Below are 12,034 nucleotides of genomic sequence, written 5' to 3'. Positions count from 1 at the left end.
TTGTTCTGGTCACTCTCGGAAGCAGATGATTATCGCTTGTGCAGCTAAACTAGGCCCACAAAGTGACAGCTTTTACGCCTTCGCTCCCTGCCTCCTGCCCACACGTGCCAGAAAAATCACAGGGTTTTCATCCTGTGGCTTCCCTCCCAGACTCTTGAAATTGGCCCCTTTGGAGAAATATTTTGATGCAACCTTTCCTGTCTAGGAGTGGAGGCACCTGTTGTGTGGGTGGCATGTAGCTGTTTTGTCTCTCACTTTGCTCCATGTGCCCCTTTCTGAAGCAAGGCAGCTTGTGCTTTGGTCTCATTGAAAGTCCATTCATTAAAGGACATTCAAACACCAGCTTACTAATGCACATGAAGTGAAAGCTGCTGGGCGTGGCCAAGTAGGGGGCATTTCTTCTGTAGCTGCCTTTAAGCAGTAGCTGGGGTAAATTGTACCACATCACAGCAGTCTTCAGGTCTGTGCCTCCCACTTCAAGAGTGGAGGAATCTTCCCTCCTGAGTGACTTGGTTTCACAGTGATAGAGAAAAGGCTAGAACCTTGTCTCTCAAATGGGGAAGGAGCCCTGGCAGAGTCAAGACCAGATCCAGTAGCGAGGAGGCCTATCAAACTGGGGTGGAACATGGACACCAATGGGTCTGGGCTCCTGGTTCTGTTTCTGGCATTGTCACTAACTTCTGGTGTGAGCTTGGGCAGGTCACTTCCCCTCTGTTTCTGCATCCCTAGAGTTGGGCAAACAATATGCACCTGGGAGGGGGCGAGAGGGTAGGAGACCTGAGGATCTTTCTAGGCAAGCATTAACAGCCTGAAATCCCAGGCTGGAAGGAGCTGTTGAAGTGAGCGGCTGGGCTGGGAAGTGAGCTGGGAGCCAGCTGGTAAACCATTCATCATTGCAGGGCACAGACCTGTCAGCCCTGACACCTCTTTTGAGGTGATCAGTCCCATTGCCCCGCAGAAGGCCACTTTTTCAGGTTTGAATGCAAGCCCCAGCTTAGACTAATGGCTTTCCTCAGCTCTTCTATCCACTGGGCAGGGACTCCAGGCTGGTGAATGGAATTCCTGCCGCAGTGGAGGAGTAAAGGCTGCCTGTGGGTCAGAGGGCCATGGCTTGCCCCGCTCCCCCTGGTGCATTTTGCCTCTCTTGTCTGCCCTCCCCCATCCTAGCCCGCTGCAGAGCAGTATGTGGGAACCAATGCTGGCTGCTCGACTCTGTCTGGCCTTCTGCAGGCAACCGCTCACTGTTCAGCGTCTTCCAGCCTAGTGCCCATATAAGGGCAGAAAGAACTAAAAGCCTGCCTTGTCTGAGCACTTCCTCCCTTCTCTCCTGCTCATTGCTTAACCCTGTGTGTGGCTGCTCCAGAGAAACTGCTCTTCCTACATACGCCCATGGGTCGCTGTGCCTGGCTCACTGCTGAAATACACGCCTGGCTGCCTTCCCCCATCTGGCTTGGGTAACTTAAGGCCAGGCCAAACACAGTGATAGGGTCTGTAGTCTAGCTGGCTCTGACAGGCCTGTGTCCGGAGCTCACACCAAGCACTAGAATTGAACAAAACAGCAGGGTGTCGAGCTGCTGCAGCAGCTCAATACCATAGATTTTTTGGAACCTGTCATGATTGAAAGGCCGACTGTGATGCAGGGAATATGGGGTTAAAGGGCTGGGTTCCTCTTTTCTGTTAAGTCCTGAAAGAGACATGCCCCTTTACCAAGACTGCTACTCTGAGCCTGTGGTTCAGATGCGGGAGTCACAAAGCCCACGGTTAAGCTAGAGTAATTTGGACTGAATGAATGAAATGACTCATGGACCAGGCTAACTCGCTGTCTGTTCTAGAGCCCTGTTCCTGCCCTGTCTGCTTGTGCTCCTAGTTTGCAATGTGATGCCCTTGGCCTGGGAGAACTCAGCACTGATATCATGGGCTTCTGCTCCCTGCGAGCAGAACAGCAGCAAGTCGCTCTGAAGGCCTGGGTTGGTTTTAACAGTGTGTTTGTTACAGTGCTCCAGGAGTCTGGGAGTAACAGTTAAACCAGAAAGGGCCATCTGGTGGGATGTAATCCACCGGCTAGAGAGCAGAATGTGTGGGGTAGGACAAGGAGTAACCGCTTGGGGCTTGTCTTGATTAGGATTTAAAGGCACGTTGGCAAACACAAATAGATCCTAGCGTAGCATACATGCTGCCTTGTCTAATGTGCTAAACTGCGAGTTGTACACAGCATTGTCTACGCTAGCATCTGTTAGGTGTTGCATCTTTAAATGCTGGTTAAGGCAAGTCCTCAAATGGCCCTGTAGAACTCTCCCTTCCTCATGAGGGCCTTAGGGAACATACCTTTAAATCTTAGTCTAGAAAACACAATTTCTAGTGAAAGCAAGACAGGGATCAGCTCCTGTCTGCAGGTGGCCAATGATGGCAGCCTCCCATACCTGCTTGTTTAACTTACAAACCAGCACCTTTGTGCTTTCTCCTGTCCTATGCTGGACAGTGGGGCTCAGGCTTCAGTTCTGGGCCCCAGCAAGTCTCTAAGCCAACCCTGGGGACCCCATTCAAAGGGAGTCGTGATCCACTTTGGGGTCCCAACCCACAGTTTGAGAACTGCTGTTAAATTATCCATTGCCCGGCCTACACTGTACTTCTCCAATGTGCTCGCTGACATCATACCTTTTAATTCTAGCCCAGACAAGGCCAAGGACCGGGAAACCTGCACAGGCAGACAAGGCGCTCCTAGTGCTTTGGTTTCTAGAGAAGTATTAGCAGTCCGACAGAGCTGCCATGTTTCTATGTGAAATCTGTTTGTTTCTGGGTTCAGTTGCACAAAAAAATCAGTTCTCTCCGGACAGCTTGAAAGATTCTGGGTTTAGGCTGAATGTGGGAGGGGGGCAGTCACAGTCTTGTTCCTCCTTTGTGAGTAAATCGCCACGCTTTACCTCTGCATTGTGTGCAGGTGGCAAGGCCAAAGAAGAGGCATGCAGTCTTACTGCGCAGGAGATGTCCAGGAAGGGTAGGGACAGGGGGGAGAGAAGCAAGTACTCTTGTGGCAATGCTGTCTTGCTTGGACTGGATTGTGTCTCCTCCTGCATCCCTCTCTAGTGTTGCTGCCTGGGGGAGGGTCTGAGCCTAGGTTGTCTGCATGGTGTGTACAACTCTCTGAAGACCTGGTCGCTGTGGGGCTCCCAGGAGCCCTTCTCTCGCATGCCTAGCTGTGATTTTAGCCTCTTGGCTAACTGCTCTGCAGTTGTCGTGTTGTATCCTTTTTTAGGCTGTGGGCCGGGAAGGGTTACAGGAAACTGATGGCGCTGGCTAGACTCACTGGTGTCTGGCCACCGCTCTGAGCTGAGCGCTTCCCTCCCTCCAGCTTTGAGATGAGGAGGGGAGTGAGAGGGAGTGACGTGTCCACATGCTCCTTTGCCCTGCCTTTTCCTGCCTTCTTACCCTCCCAGCCCCGCTCCTTGTAAAGACTCCCTGCTCAGATTCCTCTGCTCTCTGCTGCAGCCAGTGTGGGAGTTGAGAATGGGCAGTGCCCGAAACCCCGGAGGGCTGCATGAGTGCTCTCCCTCCTGAGTGCCCCAGCCTCCCATGGGGAGGGGCTGGGACGCTAGAGACCCAAATCAGAGGGTGCAGTGGCCCATGGGTGCCCATCACACAGGGGTGCAGAGGGTATAATCTTATAGCTATGAGTCAAGTTATTGACCTTCCTTCTTGATGCTGGAGTGCGGTGACCCGTGACTGCTCTAGTCACGGATTCACTTGCTAGCGGGGGATTGTGTAAGCTTTGAGGTAACCTCAGGGCAGCTCCTTAAAATGAGCATCTGCCAGGCAAAGCAGGGTCCTCTGAAGGCTTTACTGCATCCAAACGGGATAAGCTGGGAGCATCAAAGTGTGTGTTGTCACTGCAGAGTTAAACTGAGCTGTTACCCTCCCTGCCCAAACCTTGCACTGGGGCTCATATGTACTTGCTTACCTGGGTACAAAATGTCTCAGTCATAGATTTGTGCCCCTCAATCACTTGGGCAATCCTGAAAATCCGACCTGTAGTCCTCGGGGAGGCCCTTGGCCCTCTGGTGCAGACGGTGGCAGCTGATCCAGAGGGCTAGGGAAGGCCTGGATGCAGACTATTTAGGAGGCAAGGTGCTGCTTGACCTTCTACTGCTCTCTGTTGGAAGTCCTCTACTGCTGAAAGCTCCCTAACAACTGTGACCAGCTATTAAAGTGGCCTGCAGCTGTGACTGCCTCCTCTTGCTGGGCTCCTCTGAGATGCAGGCAGCACAGTTTCCATCCAGTGAGGCTGGTCTGAGCATTTCCTTCCTTGCTGGAGGGATTGAGTCAGTGGCTGGTTTTTAGTCTCTGTAGAAGCCACTGGGGCTCTGGCTGACTCTGGGGAATGGTGAAGCTGTACTGGGGGGAGTCAGGGTCAAGAAGGGATGGGTCCTGGCAATCCCCATGGATGAGATTAGCTCAGGGCTATTCGGTAGGTCTGGGTGGTGGCATGTCAGTGTATCTAATAGTTGTATGGTGCTGAAGCTGCTCAGAGGAGAGATGTGTGACTCAGGGCCTTTTAAAAAATAATTCCTCCCTTTGCCCCCCACCCCCCAGAATGGATCTGTTGATCCCCAGGTACTAGCCAAATACAAATAGAGATCACCATAGTCTGCTTCGCACAATTCCCCCTGCTTTGTAACTTGGTTATAATTGTCCTAACTGGGTTCCACCCCAGAGGTGGCAGACTTTCACTTTGTCGCACAAGTGCTGTTGTATCCGGAGCTTGTAACCCCCCTTTAAGAATAACCCACCCTGCCATTATTGCTGGGAGGCTGGGCTGAAAGGCTATCATGGGGGTAGCATGCAATGCTGGAAAAAGGGTGGATTGCGCAGAGGCTGGGTCTTGCCACATGGGCTGCTCTGGATGATTTTTATGATGTCTAAAACAGCTTGTTTTGCTTATCTCTCGTCCCTAGATTCGCTACAAGGAGGATTTTGAGAAGAACAAAGGGAAGGGATTCAGCGTGGTGGCTGACACCCCCGAGCTGCAGAGAATCAAGAAGACTCAAGACCAGATCAGCAACGTATGTAGCTTTTTAATCAGTGCTCTAGAGCACTATGTAGCTGTGCTACCCTGTGGCTTTCTGGTGTGGGACAGGGGGACAAAGGAGCAGCCCTGCAAACTGACGGTGTGAAAACAAGGTCTTTATTTACTGCAACTTTTGGTTTCTTCTAGGATAGTTGGGGGCAGGGAAGTGGGCACAGTCCTCCTGCCAGTGCACATAATTTCTGTATGTTTGTGCAACTGGAATGGGAAGCCTCTGTTCCCTGCAGATGCCCCATGATGGGAGCTGCAGCAGGAGCTGGCAGGACTTTGCAAGCCTGAACTGTGCCATGAAGGGTTCAAAATGTAGTGGGATTTGGAGGCTGGTGGGACTCGCAAAATGAAACAAAGCAGGGGTGAGCCCTAGGGGATGGCCCTGAATGGGCCAATCACATCTGCCCCATACTGTGGACTCTGTCAAATACTGAATCCCAGGCTGTAAGAGAACTGTCTAAATAACAAATCCCGTCTTATTGTGTATCCTGCTGTGGGAACACCAGAGTGCAGAATGACTCCAGTTTAACTTCACCTTCCATGCTGTCTCAGGAAACCTCAGCCAAACGCACCTCACTTCCTCCTGCGGTGTCTCACGTAGACAGCTGTGCGGTGTCCTCTGCCAATTTCCTCTGACTTGACCATGCCTCCAATTGTCCAAAGCTGGTTCCAGCAGCCTGGCTGCCGGACGGTTTTGCTGCAGCTGTTCAGGCCATGCAGGGGCTGAATAGACACTGTATCCAAGGTAATCCTGGCACCTGCTGCTCTCCAGCAGGATGGGTTGTGTAACCCAGTTTCCTACCTGGCATTGTAGAGTGCTGATTGCTAGGCGGCCAGCTGCCTCACTAAACTCCGTGCTGGACACAGCCTTCCAAATGGAGCTTGAGAAGGCCAGCACTCCTCCTTCCCCTCCCGCCCCAAACACACACACTGACCTGGATGGACCTTCTCTAGGGCCTAGCACAGTGTGGTCTTGGGCCCTGACTAGGTCTCATAAGGGCTTAAAGGGACTTCTGCCCTTCGCCTTGTCACTCGGATGGCAAACGAAGAGCCCAGTTCCTAGTGTCTTGCCTCTAGGGCCTCTAAGATGCTCTCTAGTGGACATCTTTGGAGGCAACGATCCCCAGCAATGTGGCTGGGTTAAAGTGGTGCACTAGAGACTCTGTATGTGCCTCACCCAGCAGTGGCTACTGTCAGGAGCACAAAACCCTTCAAGTTGGAGTCCAGTCCAATGCTCATTGTCTCACTAACTAGCCCTAAATCGTCTCCTCCCCACCCCACCCCAATCCAAAAATAAGGTTCATGTTTGAGCTGAAAGCTAAGTCCACAAATCTGGGAGACACTTAACCTGGTCATTCAGTCCTCTTGCAAATGGTCTGGGTTGGTGCCTAGTTAGTTCCAGAGCTTGTGTGATGCCAGCCAGTCTGTGTGTTACTGTTTCTTCCCCACAAGCAGCTGGAGGGAGGGCCAGGTGTGCGCTCATGTACCAGGCCCTGCGTAGGAGTGCACTGGGTTTGGGGTCACTCCTGCTTCCGGCAGGGAGTGTGAGATCTCCCACACCGGTAGGGTTTGAGGGGTGTGTGTGTGTGGGGGGGGGGTGCACAACATCCTCCAGAATACAGAGTTAACTAACCTTTAGCTGCTGCCCTGTGTGTATTTAACTTTCTTATCAGACTGAGGCTGTTGCAAAACCGGTGTGGTCAAGGGCAGGATCCACAGAATGCTGCTAGTGAAACCAACCCTCAGTGCTGTAGCTTTGCATGTGATCTTGCCTGCTCACTTTCCACTTGACGACCTGCTTCCATTTAGTCACTTCCCTTTCTTTAGAGATTTGGAGCTCTCTGATACCCTAGGCCTGGGCTAGCACAAAGGCTGCAAAGCAACTGTAATGCCCCTGGAGAATACCCCTGGAGCCCAGAGCCTCTCAGTCTTGTGCTTGGCTGTTCTCCAGCTGCCACGATACTTATGGTGGCCATGGCATGCAAGGTGCAAGCTGGGGCAGATCTCGTGTCTGCCTTAGCCAGGAGTAAGGCCTGAAATTGGTCCCAGGGATGAACTGGGGACATCCAAGGTTAATGTAGCCCAGGGGCTGGGTAAGATTCTGGCCTTGCCCCAGCTCAGCTGGAAAAGATGGCGTGGCCAGATGGGGCCCTGGCCAGGAAGCTGAGTCCCCTGTCCTGTCCCATAACCACCTCCAGTAGGAAGTAGAGGGCAGACTATTGCCCTTCCCGTGTCTTTTGTGGGGTGGGTTGAGGGGGATCTCTACCAGCAGTAATCTGGGTGGTAAAGCTGTAGCTAGAGATACTCCTCCCTAAGAATGTACAAGTATCCTGGCCCCTCTCTGGGAAGAGAGCAGATGCAGAGTTTCTGCAGCAGTGCCCAGAGGACAGCATCACAGCCCGGTTTCAGCTGCTCTTTTTCTGATAGCCCTTCAAACTTGGTCTGGTACCAACTTAGGAAAATGTTCAGGGGAAGGGGAGGGGCAAAGCCTGCACAGTGGTCACCTGCCCTGATGCTGTAGGGCAGCTTCTGCGAGCTAGTGAAGATCTCTGCAGGGTTCCAGCTTGTGGTGCTAAACCAGGTGCCCTTGCATGATTGAGGTGAGACCAATTCTCCCCAGCCCCAATCCACACACCCCGTTAGCCTGCAACAGTGAAAGAGAAGGGATGAGCCTGGGTAGGGGCAAGAGGAATTTTACATGGAGGATCTTCCCTTGGGTAGGCGTGAAAGACCCAGTGGGAGAAGAGGAGCAAGATGCAGCCCTCTGGAGAGAGCAGGTAGCCATGGCAGCATGTAGTGGTGCAGCATTATCTCCTTGGGACACTAAAGCATAACCCCTGGCTGGGGGGGAGCTGAGATTGAGTGGCAGATCTCTCCCTCCCCACCCTGTGCCAGTGCAATTCCAGCAGCCATCTGGGTGAAGAGGAATCATTCACCAAGGTGAGGTGCTTTATGGATGCTGCAGCCTGCTCCCCTGCTGTGCAGCTGGGGCAGGTGTGGGGTGCTGTCTCTACTGCTGAATAGAAAGAATAGTTTTGTTTTGGGCAGGTTAGCAGCTTCCAATCAATTCAGCAAGGAACAAGAACCACAATGGAGCCCTGAGCCCGTCTGTGCTGTGTGGCAGCTCGATGCTGCCATGTGGGGTGGGCTCTGCTTGCAGCAGCAGGACAGGTTTTTTGCTGTGGATTTCAGGAGAGCGGCACTGGGCCTCTTAGCTTTCACTTTCCCGGGTCTGTCTCACCCACCTCCCTCCCCACCCCTAGGGCTGGGAGGATTCCCCATTGTGCTGTCTAGCGTCATTCATGCCCAACTTGTCTTCCAATAAAACTAGTTATTAAATAAAGATACAAACACCCACTCTGACCTGAACAAAGGGCCTGGGAGTGCAGGCAGAGCTCTAAGGCTTACAGGGAATTAGCAGCTGGGAGGGGGGGGTACCCGGGCTGCAAGGTGCCTGGCCCCCAGCATGTTGAATTCATTTCTCCTAACCTTGTTGGGGGAGTGGAGTGCTCATGACAAATGCCATTCTCTGCTCTGCCCCTCCCCCTCACACTTCAAAGCTTCTCTATGAATTGACACAGTGGTGCCTCTCTCCAGAGGCTCTAGCAGTCCATGGCAAACACTGACAGCCACAGGCACCTTTGATGCAAGATATTATAGCCGGGGAGTGATAGAAGCCAGAGTCCTGATTCTGTGACCATGCAACAGCATGGATTTGTAAGCAAGGTAATGGCTGCCTCGGGTCAGGATTTCAACCCCTCTTAAGGAGAAGAGAGATGCAATTTTTTCACTGACTTATAGAGCAAACTATTTTGCTCAGAGTAGTTCCTCTCCCAGAAGCACAGCTCTGCACCAGGCTTTCCCTCCTGCCTGTGCTTCGTGTCCTGCAGCACATAACTGTTTAACCAGCCAACAAATGGGCTGCAGGTGTCTTCCTGCACTGGCTGTGTATTCATTAACTCAAGTAGCTATTAATTTTTACACCCACACCCAGACGTTAACCCTTTGCCCTCCTGGCCTGCCGTTGAGCAAAAGTGAAGCAGAAACAGATTGCAGTGGGAGACGGAAGGCTGTGAGCGTGGCACACAACCAGTGCATCTTGTTGGCATCTGCTGCTATGCTTAGGCTGCTGAGCCTGTGATTAGGACCCCCTCTGATTTCTAGACCAAAATCAGTTTAATTAGTGGTGGATAGAGGTTTGATAGATTAGCAGGCTGCAGGCGGATGCGAGTCATCTGACCACTAGCCCAGAGCATGTTGGGTAACACTTTGAAAAGTGCCCCAGTGCCACTTTCAAGAGTGATTTGAGCCTAAATCTCTTGAAAAGGGGACTTGGGTACCCTTGAAAATTACCCCTACCTGGTACAGAATGTTTAATATTAAATACTTTCTCTGAGGTTCTGTTTGATTAGTTGATCCTCACCCTGCCTGTGTGCGCACTCTGCCCGTTTGTAATAGATGGCTAAGGTAGCTCTGCCAATGACCTGAACACCCCTGCCCTGTTTACATACCATGTAGAGAGATGTTGGACGTGCAGCTGAGGGGTGAGCCCCAGGCCCTCGTCTACACTAGGACGTGTCCCTTGCTACAACAGTTCAGATGCATCAGTGACTCAGAAGAACTGCAGCTAGTGTTGTCCCAGCACTGTGCACAGACCTGTAAAGAGAATAACCAAGGGAGACTGCTGCTTTAAAATGCAGACATTCCCGTGCACCAGTGTTCTGGGAGACATGGTTTGACAGTGTAGTGCAGCCAGCAAATCCATCTGTGGCTACTGGGTCCAGGCCCAGCTTGGAGAGACTGCAAGTCTGGGAGCTGGACCCTATGGTTCTCATGGGCTCTGTTTTCAGGCTACTGGATGCGGTCTCCTTTGCTTTCACTTGCAATTAAGTCACGTCTCTTCTCTACTATGAAGGTCCCTGAAACATGCCATCCCTGCTTTAATGGGCAGGGGGGCTAACTGTTGCCTCTAGAAAATACAATAGCCTCCTCCTTTCTTCCGGTTGGTTCCTTCCCAGCAATCTCCCTGGCTCTGTTAACTGTTCAGGTCCTTATTTAGGAGGATTTCCCATAGCAGATCTTCCTCAGTGATGTGTAGGACAGATACCCTATTAGCCGCTGTAAAGCGTTCTCCTCATGCTGATCCTCCTCTCCCCAGGGCTAACTCTGGCAGTGTGCTTGGCATTTGACTTTGTTTTGGGGGTCTCTGTGGTGACAGGTTTGGGAAGGGTGACACATACCTTAAGGTCCATGTGCTAAACTTTCATTTCATAGAACCTAGGTTTCACATCTGCCTGGGCTCATGAGGGAGGAGACGGGTGTGGTGGGATTTAACTTCGCTCCTAGCAGATCATAAATAAGCAGGAAGGGCTCAGGACTCGAATAGCAAGGGGGCCTTTGCAGGTCAGGAATGGCTGTAGGTGCCCTGGAAGCAAGGATTCTGGCTGTCCTGGTCTTGCGCCAGCTTTTAAGCACGAACACCTACCAAGCACTTTGCTTAGTACTTGGGGAGGGAGTTGACTGGGGCTCCTGATATTTGCTCCCACTCTGTAGCATTGTTGCTGTTAGCAGGCTGGCCACATGCAGCATCGCTGCAGGGGTGGAGAGACAAGTAGTACCAGCCTCCCACTTACAGGATGCTTGTCTGCCAAGTAAGGGCTGATTGAGACACTCTGAGGCATCTGACTTGGTTCAGGGTCTCAGTGTTTTTAGTACAGTAGAGGGGACTTAACCCTGCCCCTCTTGGTCTGACTGAGACTCTGCCACCTAGCACATGGCCTCATCCCTGGCTCTGTCCTCCATATGCTGTCTGGGTGGTGTGGGGGCTCTTGCACCCATGATGGGTAACTGGGACCTCCTCTAATCCTTACTGCAAAACGTCTCCTGACTGTGGCTAGATAATCTGCTCCTTCTGGCTGTCTGAGAGCTGGCGTTCAAAGGGTTAATATGGGGAACCTAATTGAGGAGGTGTAGTGAGATGAATCTAATCTGTAGCCCTCTGTTTAGATCCTCTGCTGGGATTCCCTTCCCACACCCTCTGTTTGTCTCACTTTGTTATAAATACTGCAGCATTTGAATTGAATAATTGCCCTCTGATTTCCTGGACAGCAGCCTCTTTGCTTCTCCTTAGCTGCCAAGCTGCAGGGCCATAATTGGGTGCTTGGGAGTATTCCCAGTTCCAGGAATCCAAGGCACAGTGGCTCAGCCTCAGAGGCCAAAGCCAGGAGTGAGGGATTCTCCCAGAGCAGCCTGAAGACCGAGGGAGCCAACACAGCCCTCAAATCCATTCTAGTGACAGCTGTTAAAAGCAGCTGCTGCTGCTGCTAGCAGAGTTCAAAGCCCTGCTTCCCTGACTGTGTATGAGGGCACCATCGGTACCCAAGCTGCCTATATCTTTATGTTGTTAACAGTTCAGCCAACGTGGCTGTCAGAGAAACCGCTGTCTGCACAAGCATCAGGGGATGTGTTCAAGATGTCCTATAATGTGGCTACAATCACAGCTGCACTGTTTGTACAGCACCCTGCACAGTGGTGTTCTGGTTCTTGACTGGGGCTTCTAAGTGCTACTGTAACACACATACTGAATACTGACTTGAAGCACAAGACAAAGCAGGGGTCAAGGAGGGAGAGAAGCTAACACTTGCCGGGGGGGGTGGTGGACGTTCCTCAGCAGCCTCTGTCAGGCCAGGGAGATTTGAGGCCTCTTGCCCAGGGGATGCTGCAGGCTTGTAGCTTCTCACCACTCTTGGAGGCATTGCCACGGCGTGAGGCTGTAAAGTGCAGCCATGCCGAGAGCCTGCGGCAGCCTGAAAAGGGTGTCTTCGCCTCCATGTGTGTGCTTCCCTCGCAAAGCATCAGTGAGGACCAAGGATGCTGGGGGGACTGAAGAGAAGTGGGCCACAGCGGAGGCTAGTGCTAGGTGGCTATTGCATTAGCCTTTCTTCTGAGGACCTAGGTCCAGAT

At 52.2% G+C, this 12,034-nt stretch overlaps 1 protein-coding gene across 2 annotated transcripts in view; it reads left to right on the top strand.

Moving 5' to 3' along the window:
* The window catches only part of LASP1 (LIM and SH3 protein 1), a 54,311-nt gene that overhangs the window by 35,384 nt on the left and 6,893 nt on the right, over positions 1-12,034 (top strand). For both annotated transcript variants that reach the window (XM_030541219.1, XM_030541220.1), the window contains exon 4: positions 4,950-5,057. In XM_030541219.1, the coding sequence (XP_030397079.1) occupies positions 4,950-5,057 (108 nt within the window). The remainder of the gene's footprint in view (positions 1-4,949; positions 5,058-12,034) is intronic.

The sequence above is a fragment of the Gopherus evgoodei genome, chromosome 23 (assembly GCF_007399415.2).
Source record: "Gopherus evgoodei ecotype Sinaloan lineage chromosome 23, rGopEvg1_v1.p, whole genome shotgun sequence".
NCBI lineage: Eukaryota > Metazoa > Chordata > Testudines > Testudinidae > Gopherus > Gopherus evgoodei.
This window is presented reverse-complemented; position numbering and strand designations above follow the sequence as displayed.